Consider the following 19,242-nt stretch of genomic DNA (forward strand, 5'->3'; position numbering starts at 1 on the left):
GACTTGGTCCAGTTAGAAGCTTCAGAGTTTAAAATCTCTGTTGTGAGCTGTTCTCTGTGAAACTGCTGATTCGTCTTCTTTACTCAACCAAAAGGGAACACAAATATTAGCTTAGTAAAAACTAGCTGCTTGAAAGTTATTTTTTTGCAAAGGTAACTGAACATTGTGTTATATTAATATGATAAGAAAACAATATCAAGTCCACACGTCATAGTAGACGTGTGGGATGAAGGATGCAGTGTTGATGGTGATGAGCGTGGTGCATGGGCGTGCAGGAACAAAACAATAGTAGTTCTGATGTTCCCATAATGCAAACAAAGGTGTCGGGGTTCCCCTGTCTAATCATCTCTCTCTGTCTTCTTAGGTGTAAGCAGCTCAGGATGTCCGCCCACCTCCTCCTCCTCCTCCTCCTCCTCCTCCTCCTCCTCCACTGCCCAGGGCTTCTCCCTCGCTGAGCCAGCCATGACCAGCCAGCACTCACATACACACCCCTCCTTCAGCTCCATCCACTCCATGGCCGAGCAGCAGCAGGTACCACACGCAGCAGCAGTCCCACCACGCATGCCTGTGGGCCAGTGCCAGAGGGATGCATCAACATTTTGTATTCATTTTAGATGTTCAAACGTTGTTGCTTTGCAGAGCTACTGAACATGAAATGTCTGCGAGGTCATGAAGGTTTAATGACACGTGCTATTCAAAAGGATCCGTCCCTAAGCTGGACACTTCCTGAGGCACTGCCCCCACAGCCAAAGTCTGCGGTAGCTACTGTTACCATCAGCTGTGATGCGGGTACTCTGTGAAGATTTACAGTCACTCTGGGGTCAGCGTTGTATTCTGTAACTTTAAACATCTGGATCTGTTCCTCCTTTGCACATACTGCGAACTGCAGGGAGGAGGCAGGGCGTTCTCACCCACGATGTTCACAGTGGGGATGTGTATATATGCGGGTGTTACTGGGGTTATTAAAAAAATCATGTAGCAAATTGTAATGAAGAATTTCTGATGGATGCATAAAAGGAAGAGAACGTGTAGACTATGAGTTACTTAATAGTGGAAAGAGGGTGGGATTAAATAAGCTTATGCTTCCTCCGCCTTTTTAACATGTAAATTATTTATAATGATTCTTATTTTGTTTTCTTTGTCTCAGTTGTTATTGTCGTTATACTATTTTAACATGTTCAGAAATACATCTCCAACCAGGTTTCAGCAAAGTAAAGAGGAAAGCACGTAAACCTATTCATGCCTAACACTTACCCTACTGCTATATAAGAACCAGAACCATTCAAACTGAAAGTAGGTTAACGTTTAAGATAACACGACTACTCTAAATATCTCTAAATGTAACCAGGATTTTTCTAAGCTGACGAGAACGATTTCAGAGGCATTTTGAAGTTGATGATTAAAATATGTTTCCTGGCTCAGTGGGTCTCAGTTTTGAGATGTCTCCACTTTATGTGTTACAGATTCACCCAGTACAGCTAAAGTTAGAAGATAGACGTTTGCTTCGCGGTCACTGTAATCGATACTGACATTTGTATGCCAGGTCTCCACCCACATCTTATCCCTCAAAATGTGAACACTTAAGGTGTTTTCATAGCAAACAGCTACCGGGCATTGTGGGTCTTCTGTAAACTGAAGCGACAGCAGCAGCAGGGCACATCATAATCATCTCCCGGCTGTCTCATACACAATTTGCTTCTGATCCTGATCTCAGGTCCTACCGGCCTGTATGCCAAAGGGCACTGCTGCTCTCCTCACACAGCTAAATAGAACAGACTGTAGTTTACATTAGTGAACAGTGGTAATGATATGAATAAATATCGCTAACTAGTATGAGCAAAGTTGGAGTCTGCAGTTGATCCAATAGTGGTTACTAACTGCTCGTGGATTCCTCAGGAAAGCTAATGCCATGGGTCAGAAACGAATAATGTTATACCTCATCTAGGAGAAAATGATGGGTTCATCTAGGGCTGTGCGATATGTCCAAAACCTCATATCCCGATATGAGACATCTATCGTCCGATAACGATATAAATCACAGAAATGTAACATTTTCTGTAAACTCTGTGAATCTCGGGCAGCTCGACCTGCGTGAAGTGTTTCCAGCTGTGCGTCGTGTAGCTGGAGTCGAGTTTTAACCGATGCATGAAACGATACATTTTTAGACATAAGTTGTAACGGCGCCGTTTCTTTGTGAGTATTTATTACACGGCGTGCTGCGGGGGAAAGCCTGTTCTAACATTTGAGTCTAAGCTTTATTTTTTAGCACCTGGCGGCTCTTTTTTACTTCTCATCCATAAATAATCTGCATCTTTCACGTGATTCGGTTTATTTTGAAAAGTCTCAACAGGATCTTGAGCTTTATTCTGAAAAGTGTATGTGGAAAATAAACATGCGGACACACGATGGTGTTACCGTCATTGTTGCTAACCACAACACATACAAACAGGCGCTTGTCCGTCCGTGGTGTGGTTATATTAAATATAAGAGAAAGAGAGAACTTTAAGAAATTAATAATAACTACAGTGACCATCAGAACCATGAACAAATATTGCCGTAAACGGTTTATTTTGCGACACCACGAAACAAACGACAGCGTAAAATGAAACGACAGACGTTTTTATATCGTCATCCGATATATATGGTTATATCGAACAGCCCTAGATCCATCTGAACCAGCTACAGATGCTCACGATCCCAAACACAGAACCTGTTTGTGATGAGCACCTACGCATCAAACAAGTTAAAGTGCAGAAATGTCTTTCAGCACACATTCATGAGTGTGGGGCTCAGTCGACCGAGCCGTAGCTCTGTAATGTGTGCAACAAACCTGCAGCAGCTTGTAGTTCTCTGGTCAGAGGTTGCCACAACAACTTGTCCAAGGTATTGATGGTACCCGGTATTTTAAAAACAAAAGCATATAGAGTTTCTTTGATGCTGCCATGTAGCAACCACCAAGCTAACAGCCACATCTCAGCTGTGTAACCACATGAAAACTACAAGAGGTAACAATACTGTGATTTTCCCAAATGTTGTTGTAGGTAATGTTTTTCCAGCTGTTGCCCAAGCTGTTGTTGGTCTGCGACCTTAGCTCTTTGCTGCTGCTTCCAAACTGGAAAGAGCAACAAATTGTGCTCCAGTCTGTAAAGAACTTCCATTCCACTCAAATGGTGATGTCACAGTCCCAAGCTCTTCCACATATTAGAGCCTGACGTTATCTTTTTGTAAGTGTACCAGCATTGGAATTTATAAAGAAGCAATCAAGCGACGTGGCTACCCTAATGTGGCTCTTCTGGCCTCAGTGTGACTTTCAGCAGGTACTAAGGCTAGGATGAGCAGTGTTGGTTCTAATGCGTTACAAAGTAACAAAGGTTATTGGGTGATCTGCACTCGGGTGGATAGAAGAAACATCAAAGATGCTTTTTTTCTTCCTGCACGCTCCTGTTAAAGGTCAGCTGATTTCAGTTCATGTACAGTGGGAGGAAAATGGTGGAGCAGTCTACAGCAGATTGCTTTTATTACACTAAAGGACGCCAGCGCTATGGTAAAGTGCAAGCTGCACTGTGCTGCTAACACAACTTCAGCTCTCTGCAAACATCTGCACAGACCTCATGCTAACGCTAGGCTAGCCAAGAACCCAGAGTGACGTTAAAGCTGAGTGTTTGCAAACTTCTGATCTTCAACAGGTGACAAACAAATGAGCAGTCAGGCTACCTGTGCATGTTTCGAAAGTAGAAGCTCTGTGGCGATCACTTGCATTACATTTAAGAAAAGTAACAAATAATGTGTAATAGATTCCTTTTTTGACTAACGAACACCAACAGGCTGGGTTTACCAGCTGAGCTGTGTTCCAAGCCTCGATATAGTCCTGACCTCTGGGTCACTAACCAGAACTAGTCTCATTTCTACAGGTACTGGCTGGACACTTGCTTAGAGAGCTCAGACACCTCAGAGGGGCTCAAAATATGAGTTGTTACACCTCTAATTAGTAAAGGAGCAGGTTTAGGTGGTTCAGCTGTGTGACCTTCTCTCTGCCTCCTATGTGAGGTGATTCAGTCATTGCTTCCCAAACCCAGACGAGCAGCAGAAGACAGATAAAAACTAAAAAGCAAGAAAAGATGAGACTAACTCCCTTCAACTGTGTTATGAGTGTTGCTGTTGCATAGTTTGTCCACCAGAGGGCACTTTGCAGTTTCCCTGCAACAACACTTGATCCAAGCAGAACATCAGTCAGTAATCCTCCTCTTTCTGTTTCTGAGGTGAGGAATCTGTCAAAAAAAGGACCAAGTATTAAAATCTTAATTTAAAAATCCTCAGTCAGATTCTGTTACCTGACCTTTTAAGAAACTGGCCTGTATGTGAATAAAAAACGAGTGTGTGCTTTGCCTGATGGTCTGTGCTCCCCTCAGACTACCAGCAACTTAGTTTGTATTGAGTTGTTTTTTGTTAAAAGTTGGTGCAGTGGAACAACTTATCATGTATTAGTTGTAATAGCAAACTAATACAGTTGGTACAAACTGCAAAGGTTATTGATGTGCACTCACACAGAATGAACACATTTGTTTTTAGTGTGAAGCTGTCCTGATACACACATGAGGAACATCTCCTGCATCAAACCTGAGACGAGTTTGTGAAACGTTGTTGTTCTCTGTAGGTGCTGTCTGATATGACCATACTCCAGCGGAGAATTCCCCCTAGTTTCAGAGACCCTGCCAGCGCTCCATTGAGAAAACTCTCTGTTGACCTCATCAAAACTTATAAGCACATCAATGAGGTATGAAACAGTAACATTACACACACACACCCTTTTATTTTGTACTTTAAATTGTGTCGCCATGATTTCCTGGAGACTTACTGTAAACCTTACATGTGATTTACCTAAAAATGGAAAATGTAACTGTCTAAACAGATTCTGGTCCCACTGCATTTGTAAAAGCTGGACCACACACACAGTCACAGTCCAAAAGTTCAGAGGACATCACCTTAAATTTCCTGGAGACTGACTGTAAAGAGATTGCTATCTTGGCTAACCAACCGGAGGGATAGATGCAGCTATACCAAGTGATAGCAGCATCACAAGAAGGTTGAGAAATGCCAACAGCTGGGTGAGGATCGCAGGAAGATGTGGAAGATGATGGCAACAGTGGTGCCTGTGGTAACTGGACCACTGACCCCCAAACTGGGCCAGTGGCTTCACCAGATTCCAAGAAACGACATCTGAGATCTCTGTCCAGAAGAGTGCAGACCTCGAAACAGAACAAGCTTTTATAGCAAGGAAACAAAATATTCTCTGAAGCAAGGAAACCCTCAGCAGCGCTGATCTATAGTTTTTCATCCATGAAATGGGCCGATCGTGGCTCAAGAGTTGGGTGTTCGTCTTGTAATCGGAAGGTTGCCGGTTCGAGCCCCGGCTCCGACAGTCTCGGTCGTTGTGTCCTTGGGCAAGACACTTCATCTACCGCCTACTGGTGCTGGCCAGAGGGGCCGATGGCGCGATATGGCAGCCTGGCTTCTGTCAGTCTGCCCCAGGGCAGCTGTGGCTACAACTGTAGCTGCCTCCACCAGTGTGTGAATGTGAGAGTGAATGAATAGTGGCATTGTGAAGCGCTTTGAGGGTCTCGAAAAGCAATGCAATCCATTATTATTATTATTATTATTATACTTGTGCGCCACAGGTCATTGATGTGAACGTCATTTTTTGCACTGAAATCCAGCATCCACTTAAGAGATGGCTAATCTAGGCAGTTCTGCTGTTACACCCCGAGAAGAACAGAGCAGTAACAGCTGGTTGCTGGTGCACAGGTTATTTGGGTTTGTTGCTTTCAGATGTACTGTGAAGCAGAGCCTGAGCTGTGTTTGTGTCCACAGGTGTACTATACTAAGAAGAAGCGGCGGGCCCAGCAGGTCCCTCCTGAGGACAGCAGCACGAAGAAGGAGAGAAAAATCTATAACGATGGCTATGACGATGACAATTATGACTACATTGTGAAAAATGGAGAAAAGTGGCTGGACCGCTATGAGATAGACTCACTGATTGGGAAAGGCTCTTTCGGACAGGTGAGGTCTCCACAAGAAACATTCTCCACTTCTGTTACTACTGCGGACGCAAAGTCCAAAATGTCTGAACTAAAGTTATTTGACGGCTTCTGCCGTTAGTGAAATTTGGCCGTGTCTCTGTGAAAAGTTGAAAGTAAACTCTGTGTGAAGGATTAGTAAAAGCTGTCATGTACAGAGCTAAAGCGTCGGTATGGCTAACCCAGCGACAGCCAGCAGCACATCTGAAGGTCACTGATTACAGCAAACAAACCAACGTGCTCTTACAGGGAGCTGCACTCAGTAATTGTAATCAGTAGATTGCGTTACATTAAGAAATCAAAGGCAAAGCCATTGTTGTTATGACACAGGCTACATGTATTGTGTACATGACAGGACAAAGTCAGACAGGAAGTGTTTGGCTGTCCTTGAACTGAGTGATTCACTACCTGTGATGTAACATGTGTTCATGTGTCCACAGGTGGTGAAGGCCTACGACCACCATGAGCAGGAGTGGGTTGCCATTAAGATCATTAAGAACAAAAAGGCTTTTTTGAACCAGGCACAGATAGAACTACGCCTGCTGGAGCTCATGAACAAGCACGACACTGAGATGAAATATTACATAGGTAAGATACACACTCTGTACACTGCTGTACAACACAGCTTCTCTTGGTTCATTACAGACGCACAGGGGGCCCTTTACTACATTTATTCTCTGTGCACACACATCTGTTAGTGTGCACACGCACTGTTGCTAACACTGGCTGCTGAACAGCAGAAATCAAACATGCGAGGTATTTAGAGTGTGCGCTCTCCTATCATGCTGAGGCTGTTTAAGTACAAAGATCTGTCTATGCAAGCACTTACTACCTGCATTTGAAATGACAAATAACAAATCTGTCCCGTTAATGTTGACATAGATGGGAATGACGAATAATCAAAAAACATATTAAATATTTCACCTCACCTTTGACACCTGAAACTGAAACGTCTCAAAACTGTGGTATTTTTAAACGATTCAGTGGATTAACTTTTCCCCATGTCTCCCATTTGTCTCTTTGTGTCTGTCTGTCAATCTGTCTCTGTGCAGTCCACCTGAAGCGTCACTTTATGTTTAGGAACCATCTCTGTTTGGTGTTTGAGTTGTTGAGCTACAACCTGTACGATCTGCTGAGGAACACCAATTTCAGAGGAGTTTCCCTCAACCTCACCAGGAAATTTGCACAGCAGCTCTGTACAGGTGGGTGCATAGAGACGACATGCAGCTGCAACACTGAGGCTGAGCGTTTGTACTTGTGATTCCACAAAAGGTGCTGGAAGCATGTGTGATAGTCGTGGTCTGTAGTTACGCTTAAACAAAGCGCTGACCGTGAACGACTGAGCCAATCACGGCGAGCGTTTTAAAACTGAGCACACAGCTGGCACCACAAAGTAACAATAACACATTTGAATAAATGGTTGTAAATGTGGTGTGGTTGGGCAGCACGGCGGTGACTAGCCTCACAAGGAGACGGTCCTCAGTTCGATTCCACTGTGTGGAGTTTGCACGTTCTGGCGTGTTCTCTCCGGTGCTCCGGCTTCCCCCCACAGTCCAAAGCAGTTAGTGGGGTTGGGTTAGTGGCCTAACCCTGCAGCCTCTCTCACCTTCAGCTCTTAAGGATGGAAACAGCAATCCCTGCTACTGTTTACATGTTTATCAGGGAATAAAAAGATGTTAAACAGTTCAGTTATTCATGTGTAGTGAGGCAGGTGTCTGAATACATTTACTGATCGATATGTAAACACTGGTAATAATTCTAGAAATGTGCAGTAAATGCAGGTTTAATGCTGATGATGTGCACTTATTTAGACTATACGTGTCTTCAGTTTGCATAATATTGTTGACACATGTTGGTGTTTTGTCTACAGCACTATTATTCCTGGCCACTCCGGAGCTGTCAATCATCCACTGCGACCTGAAACCAGAGAACATACTGCTGTGTAACCCCAAGAGATCAGCCATCAAAATAGTTGATTTTGGATCCTCCTGCCAGCTTGGACAGAGAGTGAGCACACTTACTCCAGATATGATTCTTTATAAACGCTGCTCACCTACTAGGATCACTCCCCGTTACTCACAACGTTCACATTTGGAAAATATACCAAGTAGCGTGGCTTGCACGATGGCAGAATAATTAGGACTGTTGGCTCATGATAAGAGGTTTCCTAGTTTTTGTGTGGGTTTCCTCCCACTGCCCAAAGACAGGTTAGGTTAGCTTTAGTGGGAATGGAGAAGAGACACAGCTGTCATCATCTCATCGGCATGAATGTCATGGGAACTTTGGGCTTTTTTAAAATTTTACTGTCCTTTTTCCGTGATGGAATAATTGTACAACAAAACTGAGCGCACACGTTTGATCCACACAAGGCTCAAAAGTTTACATGCAGGGACAAAAATAAACAGATCCATTTAAATCTTTAAGAAGTGCTACTCTACACTGTCTTCTTGCTAATCATGAACAGCAGTTAGCTTCTCTCTGTGTTGTGGGAAAAAGTTACCATGACATTCATGCCTGCTCTGACCACAACCCTTGATAATGTGCTTAAAGTGTATAGAATAAAGCAAGGTATGAATGTGTGGTCAAATGTGATTGCATGTGTTAGGTTAAATAGCTACACTGTCAAGTCTTGGTGTCAGATTGCTAAACTCCACTTCCTTCTTAGATCTATCAGTACATCCAGAGCAGGTTTTACCGCTCTCCCGAGGTTCTGTTGGGAATGCCGTATGACCTGGCTATCGACATGTGGTCTCTGGGATGCATCCTAGTGGAGATGCACACAGGGGAGCCTCTCTTCAGCGGCTCCAATGAGGTAACAGCAACACCAGCGTGAACACACGTGTCGGGTAGTGTCGGGCTTGAATCGGGGATGTCCTTCATCCGTGCTCAGTGTTTTATGCTACATCCATTTAGATGTGTTAAGAAGCTAGCGTAGAGAGGCCACGTTGTAGACACGGTTGTTACGATGACAGAAAGTCTGTCTCTTCCAGTCTACTCTTAGTTCCTTTGAGATTGCACTGAGAAGCATGAATTTGAAGACCGCATGTGTTTGCAACAGCATGTCTGTGGTATGCTCTTACTTTGGTCCACATTAAGAGTGTGTGTGTGTGTGTGTGTGTGTGTGTGTGTGTGTGTGTAGGTTGACCAGATGAATAAAATTGTGGAGGTTCTGGGAGTTCCACCCAGCCACATGCTGGATGCAGCTCCTAAAGCCAGGAAGTATTTTGACAAGCTGTCAGATGGTCTGTGGACGGTGAAGAAGAACAAGGATGTCAAGAAGGTAAAGTTTGCTTCTGTTTTGACTTCACATGTGGAAAAATGTTAACTTGTGTGTTTAGTTCAGTTCACTTTCCAAGTGTTGACTAACACAGGATATCCAGGTGGACTCACCCTTCTACTCTACCTGAGCGCTCGAAGCACTTAAGCAACTTGCCTCATTCACCCGTTTTTCCGTTCAAGTCCTTTCTGTCGTCCTGCTGTCACACACACGTTCATACTGCAGTGGGTTAGTATCTAGCCCAAGGTTATTTGGCATACAGAGCGGAGCAGCCAGGAATCAAACCACCAACCTTCCAGTTGGTAGATGATTCATAGATGACCTGCTCTACCTGCTGAGCTATGGTGAAGATAACCTGCTGAAGTTCAAGCTGAGCATCAGACTGGGGAAGACATGTGACTCTAAACACGCCATGGCTTCTGGTGTGTTCTGTTTCTACCTGAGGATCCACGGGGTGTTCTTCTCTAACCATCAGGTTTACCTGAAAAAGAGAAAATGTGCAGCAGCTCTGAAAATGCTTTCTTAATGCCAGATATGAGAGGATAATGAGGAAGGCGACAGTGACTATAAATAACACAACACCTGTTACGACGAAGCTATAACAGGGGCAGGAGAGTGTTTCTGAGTGCTCACACTTGGAATCATGAAGCAGACGAGCTGCAGCAGCAGAACCACACTGACAAGAGAAAATGGAAAATGTTTCATCACCTCGGTTTTTGCTGTGACACGTGGATGGTCGGGTGTAAACATAACATCACCCTTCCTTGTATCAACAATTGAGGCTGGTGGTGGTTTAATGGGTGCAGAATATTTTCTTGGTGCACTTTGTATCGACTCAGTACCACAACGACACCACACGGTACCTGAGATTGGTGCTGACTATGTCCATCCCTTTATCATCACATTATAGCCATCGCCTGATGCCTGTCACAAAGCTCACAGCCTCTCAGGTTGGGTTCTTGAATGCCACCGTCAGTTCACGGTACTCAAAGGGCCTCCACATGGTCCAGATCACAAACTAATACAGCACTTCTGGGAGGTGGTGTAACTGGAGGATTGCTTCATGAATACACAGCCATCGATGAGACACTGCTATGGATCAGAATCACTGAGGCATGTTTCCAGCACCTCGTTGAATCTTAAAAATTAAGACAAAAACAGGCCCAACCCAGTACAAAGTGCAAAGCACCGAACAAGCTGAGGACTCCTCACAGGCTTTCTGTGAAGAAGGATTCATAGATTTTATCCACCATGGAGGACCTTTGTTTCCTGCAGTTTCAGCTTTAAGCCTGGACTATTGTGTCTCCAAGACGACAGAGTTTGGGAAACGGAGCTAAATGAATGAAGTTTTCTTTCATTAGAATACGAGTCTCAGTGTTAACCTCAGTATTGTGTCCTGAGCAAAGTGTTGAAGAACAGCGTGCCTTCATGTTGTTATTGGAACTTCACAGACTTTCCTTAATAGTCATAGCGTGTGTGTGTTTTTGTGTTTTCCAGGAGTATAAGCCCCCAGCCACACGGCGTCTACATGAGATTTTGGGTGTTGAGACCGGGGGTCCAGGGGGCCGGCGAGCAGGAGAGCCAGGACACGCCCCTTGTGACTACCTAAAGTTTAAAGGTAGGCATTTGCATGATTACTGCAGGACTGAGCATTAATATTCATGTAAACAAGTTCATGGAGGTGGAAACAACAAACACAGAGAGGGTGAAATATAAATGAGTGATTAAAGTTGTGTAAATTATTCTCGCAGTAAATGTCCTCCTGAGGTGTCTCTTCTAATGTGATGTGTATAGATGAAATCTATATTCATTTGTAAGCATAGCGTAAATAGTAGCAGCATGTAGGCCAGTGCGCAGCCGTCAAAGGTGGAGGACTCGGCACTTTGTCCCTGGTTGGTCAAAATGGCTGTGGAAATATAAAAGCCTCCTTGTGGAGGGGAAGGAGCCTGAGCTGTTGAGTGAGGTACCAGAAAGCTATAGCTGGGCTCACCTCAGGGCACAGCCTGCATTCTGGAAGCACTGTCCCGGAGATGGGGCTGGATTCTGCTCATCGGTAAGAGTCAGGGGTCGGTATCCTTGTGTCCTCCCAGTTCGCTGCACTGGGGTTTCCCCAGTGGACAAAAGGGTTGCTTCCCCACACCTTTGGCTCATGGAGTGGGTCCTGGCTATCATTCTCTGTTAAGTGTGAAAGCAAAGCTGTCAGTTTAGTGTTTGGTTTATGTTCCTACCCTTGTCTTTGGCCTGTGGGAGTTGACTGAAAGGATGTGGTCGTGGATTAAAGCGCTGAACCTCTATGTGGAGTTAGCATGAGGAGCAGATATCAAGTGAGGGCGAGGGACACAAGAAAGATCACGGGGTTGACACTACAATTGTAGCTGGCCACCATCATTATGTCAGTGTTTGTCCTCTTCCAGACCTGATCCTGCGCATGCTGGACTACGACCCTAAAAGCCGCATCACGCCATTCTACGCCCTGCAGCACAATTTCTTCAAGAAAACAACAGATGAAGGAACCAATACTAGTTCATCTACATCCACCTCTCCTGCCATGGACCACTCTCATTCTGCCTCCACTACTAGCTCTGTTTCTAGCTCTGGTAATGTAGACTCTTCTCTTTCTGCACCAGCTTTCCTTGAACTTTTTCCCGTATCTGTTAGAATGAGGAATATGTCATCCTTGTCACAGGTCCAAAGAAATGGTAGCAGTTTAGATTTCATCCCTAAAATGTCTCAAGCAGGATTTTGTTAGGGTCAAGTAGACCGGGGCAGGAGTGTAGTGAAACAGCTGAGAGGATGCTGTTTGCTGGGCGTGTGTGAGATGCTTATTACTGCTTCATAATACAGATTTGATGTGACCCAGTGATATTCAGTGGAGGGTCTATGTACTTAAACACTGCAGCACGGTCACCCTCCCTGTCAGCACATTACTTTATTTCTCAGTCAGGTTTTCATAGTTTTCTTGATGAACATGAAAGTGAGGAGACGGGCGAGTTCGTTCTCGGTGACAGGAAAAGCAGATCCACTCTTTAGTCTTCTTCAGCGTCGCGCAAACACGCTACGAGTCAGAGCTGAACGCCCAGCGTTCGTGGCGGGGTACATACCCGACAGAGGCGCGGGACCTTCTAACCACCCTACTGAAGCCACGCCCCTCCTCTTCTTCTTTTTTGTAAATGTCTTTCTTTTAGTTCACACAGAATGAATGCATTATGGCTTGTTTTAGCTAAAAGTATATCCATGAAGTAAAGCTGTGCTCAAGTGTGAATTTAATGTTGGTGTCAATTATTTCCAGGTGGCTCCAGTGGTTCTTCCAATGACAACCGCAACTACCGCTACAGTAATCGTTACTACAACTCTGCTGTTACACATTCAGACTATGAGATGACCAGCCCTCAGGTACCACTGTCACTGTTTGCATACACAATAACAGAGAATTATTGAGACTGTATGAGGACCTTTGCATCAGTCACTCGCTGCTGCAGGAATGTTTATCCCGGGTCAGATTACTTTAGCAGCTTCATTCCTGTTGGCAGTGATGAAATATTTTGGCCACACTAGTTTTTTCTGACCCTAATCCTTTTTGAGTAGTTTTATTTTGAAAATCTGCATATTGACTTTAAAAATTGTGAAAGACAACAGTATAAGCATAGCAAACTCTTCACTTCCATCCATGAAAACCAGTATTCATCATGATATATTTGTCCTTAAACGCTCGTCCTCCAGCCTGTTTGTAAAGGACTTCTCTGTAACCTGGAACTGAACCATCCAAATCTTACTGGAGTTCCCATAATATTCATCAAATAAGCCTCTTTTCCAGTAGCACCTGCTGGGCACCATCTGACTCAACTCTGCTCTTGGTTTCACTTGTTAAGCACCACCTGAGTGTGGGTGGGGTTGTTATAGCAAAGCAGCCTGAAAGTGCCGTGATGTCATCTGTGTGTAAAACAGTCGACTCGCTCTGTCTGGATGCTGTCGTCAGCCGCCGGGCACAAAAACGTCGGAGCGCGCCGTCTTTGTGGTTGCATGTAGCCGACCAGTCCACTGATTGGTCGCTTCCTGGCCAATCAGTGGCATTTAGTCATCTCTACACGGCCCGATGGGAACCCTGGCCGAGTAGCTTAAACAAGTGTCTGAGTTGAGTCGGTGCTTGTGGAAAAGAGATGGTGCTGTCACTGGTCCCATTATAATCCCAACCCACTGACCGTGTCTCTCTTCTTTTCCATCTAGGCTCCCTCACAGCAGCAGATGAGAATGTGGCCAGGCAGTGATGGCGGAGGTGGGGGTCAGGATCCAGGATACACCCAGTTGCTGCTCCATAAGCCAGCTGCCTCCCAACAACACCAGCGCCACTTCTTGGACCCGCCCCACCACCCACACCCAACTTACTCCCACCATGGGAATGGTGGCCGTGGCCTGAGGCAGGGTGGACAGACAGGCATCGGCGGAGGGGGGGGCCCACAGGGATCCTCGCCCCAGATGAGTGACAGCATGGATGTGAGTGTATCCCTGGGGCTGCACCACCTGGGGGCGGTGTCTTCCATGGAGGCCTCTCAGTTTGGCTCTGCATCTCTGCCCCTCGCTCTGCCAATCGGACTGTCTGCCTTCCGGACTCGGACGGCTCCCACCGCCCCAGGGCCACAAGCCCAGCCCCCTGAAGACTACTACCCTGCCTCCAACAACAATAACCCCACTGGGGGAGGCAGAGGGAGGCCGGACTCAGACGAGGGGCCAGCCAACTCTTGATAAAACCTGAACCATGCCCTAAAGCCATACAATTTTAACTACAACTACTACAACTACACACATACAGCCAGAGTTCAGAGACAAAGAGGTGAACTTTGTGCTGAAGGAGACTTTGTACTGCATGAGAGGAGGAGGAAGAAGGAGGAGGATGCTGGGAAACTCCTTTTTCCTGTTTTAGTTTGTCTTTGTCGCGCCTGTAACTGGAAAGGAATGATTGTGACCAGTTTGTTTTTATTAATTTTAGTGTTGATTAATATCATTTGATTTTTCTCGGGTTTGAGGAGTTGTGTGTTCTGTGTGGTTGTTGTTTGAGTCTGGAGAGGAGGAGGAGGAGGATGAAGGGGAAAGAGAGAGAAGTTTTTGCATTTTATTCCATAAAGTAGCTGTAAGCTGAAGGAGGGCTCGTGCTCGCATTGGTCTGTTCATGTTTGCACACGTGCATGTGTGTTTGTAAGATATGAGATCAGATTTGTAGCAGGCCCCCCCTCGCTGGTCTGGACGGACGGTGTCTATTGATCAGTCTGACACGTCGAAGTCAGGTCACAGTTGAAGTGAAAAGGACCCATTTTGAAAGTAGGTGTAAATGCAGGCAGGAGGCTATACATACATATATATATATATAATATGCATATGTATGTGTATATATATGTACTGCTACACGAAGAAGACGGGGCGATTTGAAAGGTTGTGGTTGAGGACTGGCGGATTCTCTCTCGTTTTTCTTTGCGTTTGTTCTTCCTCTGATGTTCTTTGGTCGCAGCAGCACGGACAGCGAGAGGGAGACGGAGGGAGGAGGTGGTCACGGGACACTGATGCCTTGCTGACACTCACAGGGATCTCCTCCTCCTCCTTCTCCGCCTCACGCTCTCCCTGCTTTCCTCTTCCTCTCCTTCTCCTGTTGTGTTTCTCCTCCAGACAGCTCCTCCTCTCTGTGCTGCTAATCACCATGACAACTGGTCCGGATTGCTGCTAAAGATCCAACACAGATCAATAAAAAAAGAAAAAGAAATAGAAACAGAAATTTAAAAGAAACTTTTTAACCCTTCTGCTTAAGAGAAAAGGATAAAGTAAGAACCACTGCATCTCAATGTATTTATTACTATTTAACAAGAAAAAAACAAACTGAAAGTAACCCTTTTTTCTGCTCTTCTTTGTTTGGTTGCCTTCTTTCTGCAGGTGAGCTCTGATTGGCTATTGTAACAGTGACAGTAACTGGTGACATGGGAATGCCACTGGTTGTGGGGCTGGGTGGAGGGTAAGGGTTGGGGCAAAATAAAGTTGGATATATAATAAGAATAAAGAGTATACTTTTGCACACCAAAGTCAAACAAACATCAGCTTTCTGCTTTTCTTCCTCCTGATCTGATCGTCGCGCCCTGTCAGGTTGAATGCTGCACTTCTCATTTTCCGTCCTTGCTCCTCGTACAGCCACCACACTTTCTGTGTGGATATCCACTGAATGAATGAAACATGTCATCATAACAGCTGTTACACATGAAACAGGCTACAATAAGGTTTTTGTCTTAATTAAAGGCGTGAGAATGAGCTGTGGTACACTTGTAGTTGTTAGCTCGGTGCTAATACCACCACAAACTAAATAGGAGAAAGGAACTGGGCATCAGGAGACTTCCTACTGAATGTCAACCACTGCCTGATCACTGACCTTACAAAGGTGAGTTGTGTGTTGTTCTTTGAACTTGTTGAGTTGTAGCTACGCGCTGGCTCTGATGTCTGCAGCACCCTGCACTTATGAAGGTCATTGCCAAAGAAACTGGATGTACAGTATGTTGGCCCTGCAAGTAATGGATCTGTTGTGATGACCTGATGGAAAGAAGCAGCCGCACTTCTGAGTAAGAAGCTCGCCCGACTCATTCGTAGGTTAGGACTTGGGAACAAAGATTCTGTAGATCGCGCTGCTGGGCTGAGCGATTTCCTCAACTGACTTTAAATCTTACAGACGTGCCTCCTTCCCTGAATGGAGATTTTCAGCTGTGAGTGAAAGAGAGCAAACACTCTGCAGAAAAGGTTCATCATCAAAGTCTGATATTTAGGAATCTGCTGGAAGCTTTTTTTAAATTGACAGTTCTTCAAGAGTACTGTCGATTAAAGAGCAAAATACTCAGTTTTGCTCTACAAGGGCCTGATATCCACTTACAAGGACGTGCTGCTACTGTTGTATCACAAAGGTAAGGTAAAAAAAAAATACATTCATCAGGCCCCAATGTGCCCGAATATCAAAGAGGAATTAAAAATGCTGCTGTGGAAGAGTTCGGGTCTCAGGAGGTTAAGTATCTCGGGGTCTAGCTCATGAGTGATGGGAGCGAGAGATCGACAGTCGGATTGGTGCTGCGGATGCTGTTGTTGTGGTGACGAGAGAGCTGAGTGTAAAAGCAAAGCTCTCAATTTACCTGTGGATCTAATTCGTCCCTCACCTGTTGTCACGAGCTTTGGGTAGTAACCAAAAGAACGAGATTGTTCCGGGCATGTCCCACCGGGAGGAGGCCCCGGGGCAGACCCAGGACACGCTGGAGGGATTATATCTCTCAGCTGGCCTGGGAACTTCTTGGTGATCCCCTGGAGAAGCTGGGGATGTGGCTGGGGGTCTGGGCTTCTCTGCCTAGGCTGCTGCCCCTGCAACCTGGCCCCAGATAAGCAGAAAAGATGGAAGGATGTACTGACAGGACTTTGTGCTGTTGAAATTTGAGATCTCGAAGTTAAAAGACACAGCTGGCCAAAAGGCATTAAGCGGAAGAGAAGTTAAACTTTAGCATGATTGGATTGCTGATGTTTGAAGAGGCAAACAGGAGGCTGATAATATCGTGCATATTAATTTATTTAAGAAGTGACAATATTCTTTAAAAAATGTGACTTTATTCAGAGGTTCATCATCACATTGACAGTGATAAAGCTCAGCCTTCAGCGTGTATATGACCACTCTGGTTCACCCGTCGGCTTTTACAGGGAATCATGCTTGTGTGGTGCTTTGAGCGCTTTCTTCTTTCACGCTGCGCTCACCTGCACACTCATACCAGCACTTTTTAGCTAACATTCAAACAAACAAAATGGAGGTTGTACCCTTTATATACTACGACTGTCAGATGATTGGTTTAAAAGAATCACATGTCAACCTGTGCTTTTAAGATTATGGTTAACAACAGTTTTAAATCTTAAAACAGGTGTTTACAGTAAGTTTTGTCTTTTTGTGAAAGTTTTAAAAGCTTGTTTACAAAAACAAAACGTGACGAATGCTGAAATCCAACCTCTGAGAAAGCAGCCTAGTTAAACTGCCTGCATGGCTTAAGGAGACGATTGCTTTCATTTTCATGTTATTCACTGGGTTATTTTTTATAGCTCTCTACATCAAAAGCGATTATTAATGTGCTACTTAGTGTGGAGTCACCAGCGCCCTGTCCTACAGGAGTGGGGCAGGGATCAGGGAAGTCCAAAGCTACTTGGTGAGCCAACAAACAACTGCTGAAACGTTCTTGGGAACACAGACTGTCAGCTTTCTGGTTGGAAGGTATCTGAACTGCTATCTGAGGTTGAGAGATATTGGCTTGATATATCCATGTGCACCTCAAAGCAGAGGTTTCTGGAAACCAGTCTCCCTGAGAGGGAATGAATTCTGCTGGACTTGGGAGTTCCTCTCAGTGAATATGTGCCGTGGTGAGCATCCCTGTAGCCACTGGTTTGAATCCTGTATGTTGGGGTTTTCCAAAGTGGATAAGAGAGTTACTTCCCTGCACATTCAGGTTTGGTCCTGAAGATTTTATTATATATTTTTTATTAGTCCTTTATTTATCCAGGTAAAAATCTCATTTTCAATGACCTGGCATCATGGCAGCAAAAGTCAAAAATACATGTACCACACAAGTACATAAGAATGAAAACAAATACAATATCCTGCAGAAACGTGAAAGGTTTACAATAACAGGCCATTAAGAGCAACATTAAAACAATCACACTAAAAGAATTATTCTCTTGTTCCTTTGAGATGGACCTAAACTCCCCTCAGGGAACCATTTCTGACTATTTCAGTTCCTTCTGCAGATGTTCCAGGAAGCAGGGGCAGCGTATTTAAAAGCCCTTTTTCCTAATTCTGTTCTGAGTTTTGAGACAATCAATTGTCTGATATTATGAGAACGAAGCCTGTATTGGTTGTTTTCCACATATAAACACACAGATAAGAGGGAACCAGCCCAAGGAGAGATTTATAAAGACCAACCAATGGGAAGGTCTGTGGATATACAGAGACGGACATTTAGCAGCAGCATACAAAGATGTACACGATTCCTATAGCCAGTAATGACACGTGAAGCACAACGGTGGACGGTATCAGATTTCTTTAGATAGGGTGCAGGTGCATTCATAAAAAGCACGTCACCGTAATCCAATACAGGTAAAAAGAAAGAAAAAACTTGCATGAATCTAGTGTTTTCTCACTTGGAGGGAGAAACAGGATCGATTTCTAAAAAAGTCGCTTAGTTTAAACTTGGACACAAGCCTTTGAATGTGAGTTTTAACATGATAAATTCTGATCTATAACGGTCCCTGGATACTCGTAAGAACATTTCAATTTCAGTTCCTTGAATGGTTTTAATCTTAGGAGACGTAGCTAGCAGCTCTTTGCCATTTGAGAATAACATGAACTGGGATTTCTCTGCATTTAACACCAACTTAAGTTGAGTTCAAGGACTGAACGACATCAGAGGCAGACTGCAGAAATTGCAGGGTTTGTGCTACTGAAGGAGATGAACAAGAGATAATTTATCATCTGCATAAAGATGGAATGCAGCATTTGATAAGTTATCTCAAAGGTTGTTTATGTAAAGAGAAAAAAGCAACGGTCCTGGTACAGAGCCCTGAGGAACTCCTTTGGATAGTGGGGGGAAAGAGGAAGAAGACCCAGCATGGACACAGTGTGTTCTTGCTGACAAGTAATTTGATAACCAGCTTACAGCATTTACAGATAGACCAACATTGTTTAGTCTGTTGACTAAAACAGCCCATTACATCAATGATGTCATTAACCACTTTAATGCAGCGGTTATTGTGCTGTGTTGTTGTCTGAATCTCCACTGATGTTGGGAAAGAACTGAATTTTTGTCCAAACAGGTCTTTTAATATTAATAAGCTTTTCTAGAACTTTTG

The 19,242-nt window shown here is 44.5% G+C and overlaps 1 protein-coding gene across 2 annotated transcripts in view; it reads left to right on the plus strand.

Moving 5' to 3' along the window:
• Positions 1-15,391, plus strand: part of dyrk1b (dual-specificity tyrosine-(Y)-phosphorylation regulated kinase 1B) — a 58,006-nt gene extending 42,615 nt beyond the window's left edge. For both annotated transcript variants that reach the window (XM_085290527.1, XM_085290526.1), the window contains exons 2-13: positions 365-531; positions 4,655-4,774; positions 5,869-6,057; positions 6,515-6,662; positions 7,127-7,276; positions 7,945-8,081; positions 8,740-8,886; positions 9,214-9,354; positions 10,849-10,969; positions 11,766-11,948; positions 12,641-12,744; positions 13,576-15,391. In XM_085290527.1, the coding sequence (XP_085146653.1) occupies positions 463-531; positions 4,655-4,774; positions 5,869-6,057; positions 6,515-6,662; positions 7,127-7,276; positions 7,945-8,081; positions 8,740-8,886; positions 9,214-9,354; positions 10,849-10,969; positions 11,766-11,948; positions 12,641-12,744; positions 13,576-14,091 (2,025 nt within the window). In that variant the 5' untranslated portion in view covers positions 365-462 and the 3' untranslated portion in view covers positions 14,092-15,391. The remainder of the gene's footprint in view (positions 1-364; positions 532-4,654; positions 4,775-5,868; positions 6,058-6,514; positions 6,663-7,126; positions 7,277-7,944; positions 8,082-8,739; positions 8,887-9,213; positions 9,355-10,848; positions 10,970-11,765; positions 11,949-12,640; positions 12,745-13,575) is intronic.
• Positions 15,392-19,242: the final 3,851 nt, after the last annotated feature.

This window comes from Mchenga conophoros, linkage group LG11 (assembly GCF_057382185.1).
Source record: "Mchenga conophoros isolate Kocher_MC1m ecotype Shallow Benthic linkage group LG11, M_conophoros_male_GT1.1, whole genome shotgun sequence".
In the NCBI taxonomy this organism is placed as follows: domain Eukaryota; kingdom Metazoa; phylum Chordata; class Actinopteri; order Cichliformes; family Cichlidae; genus Mchenga; species Mchenga conophoros.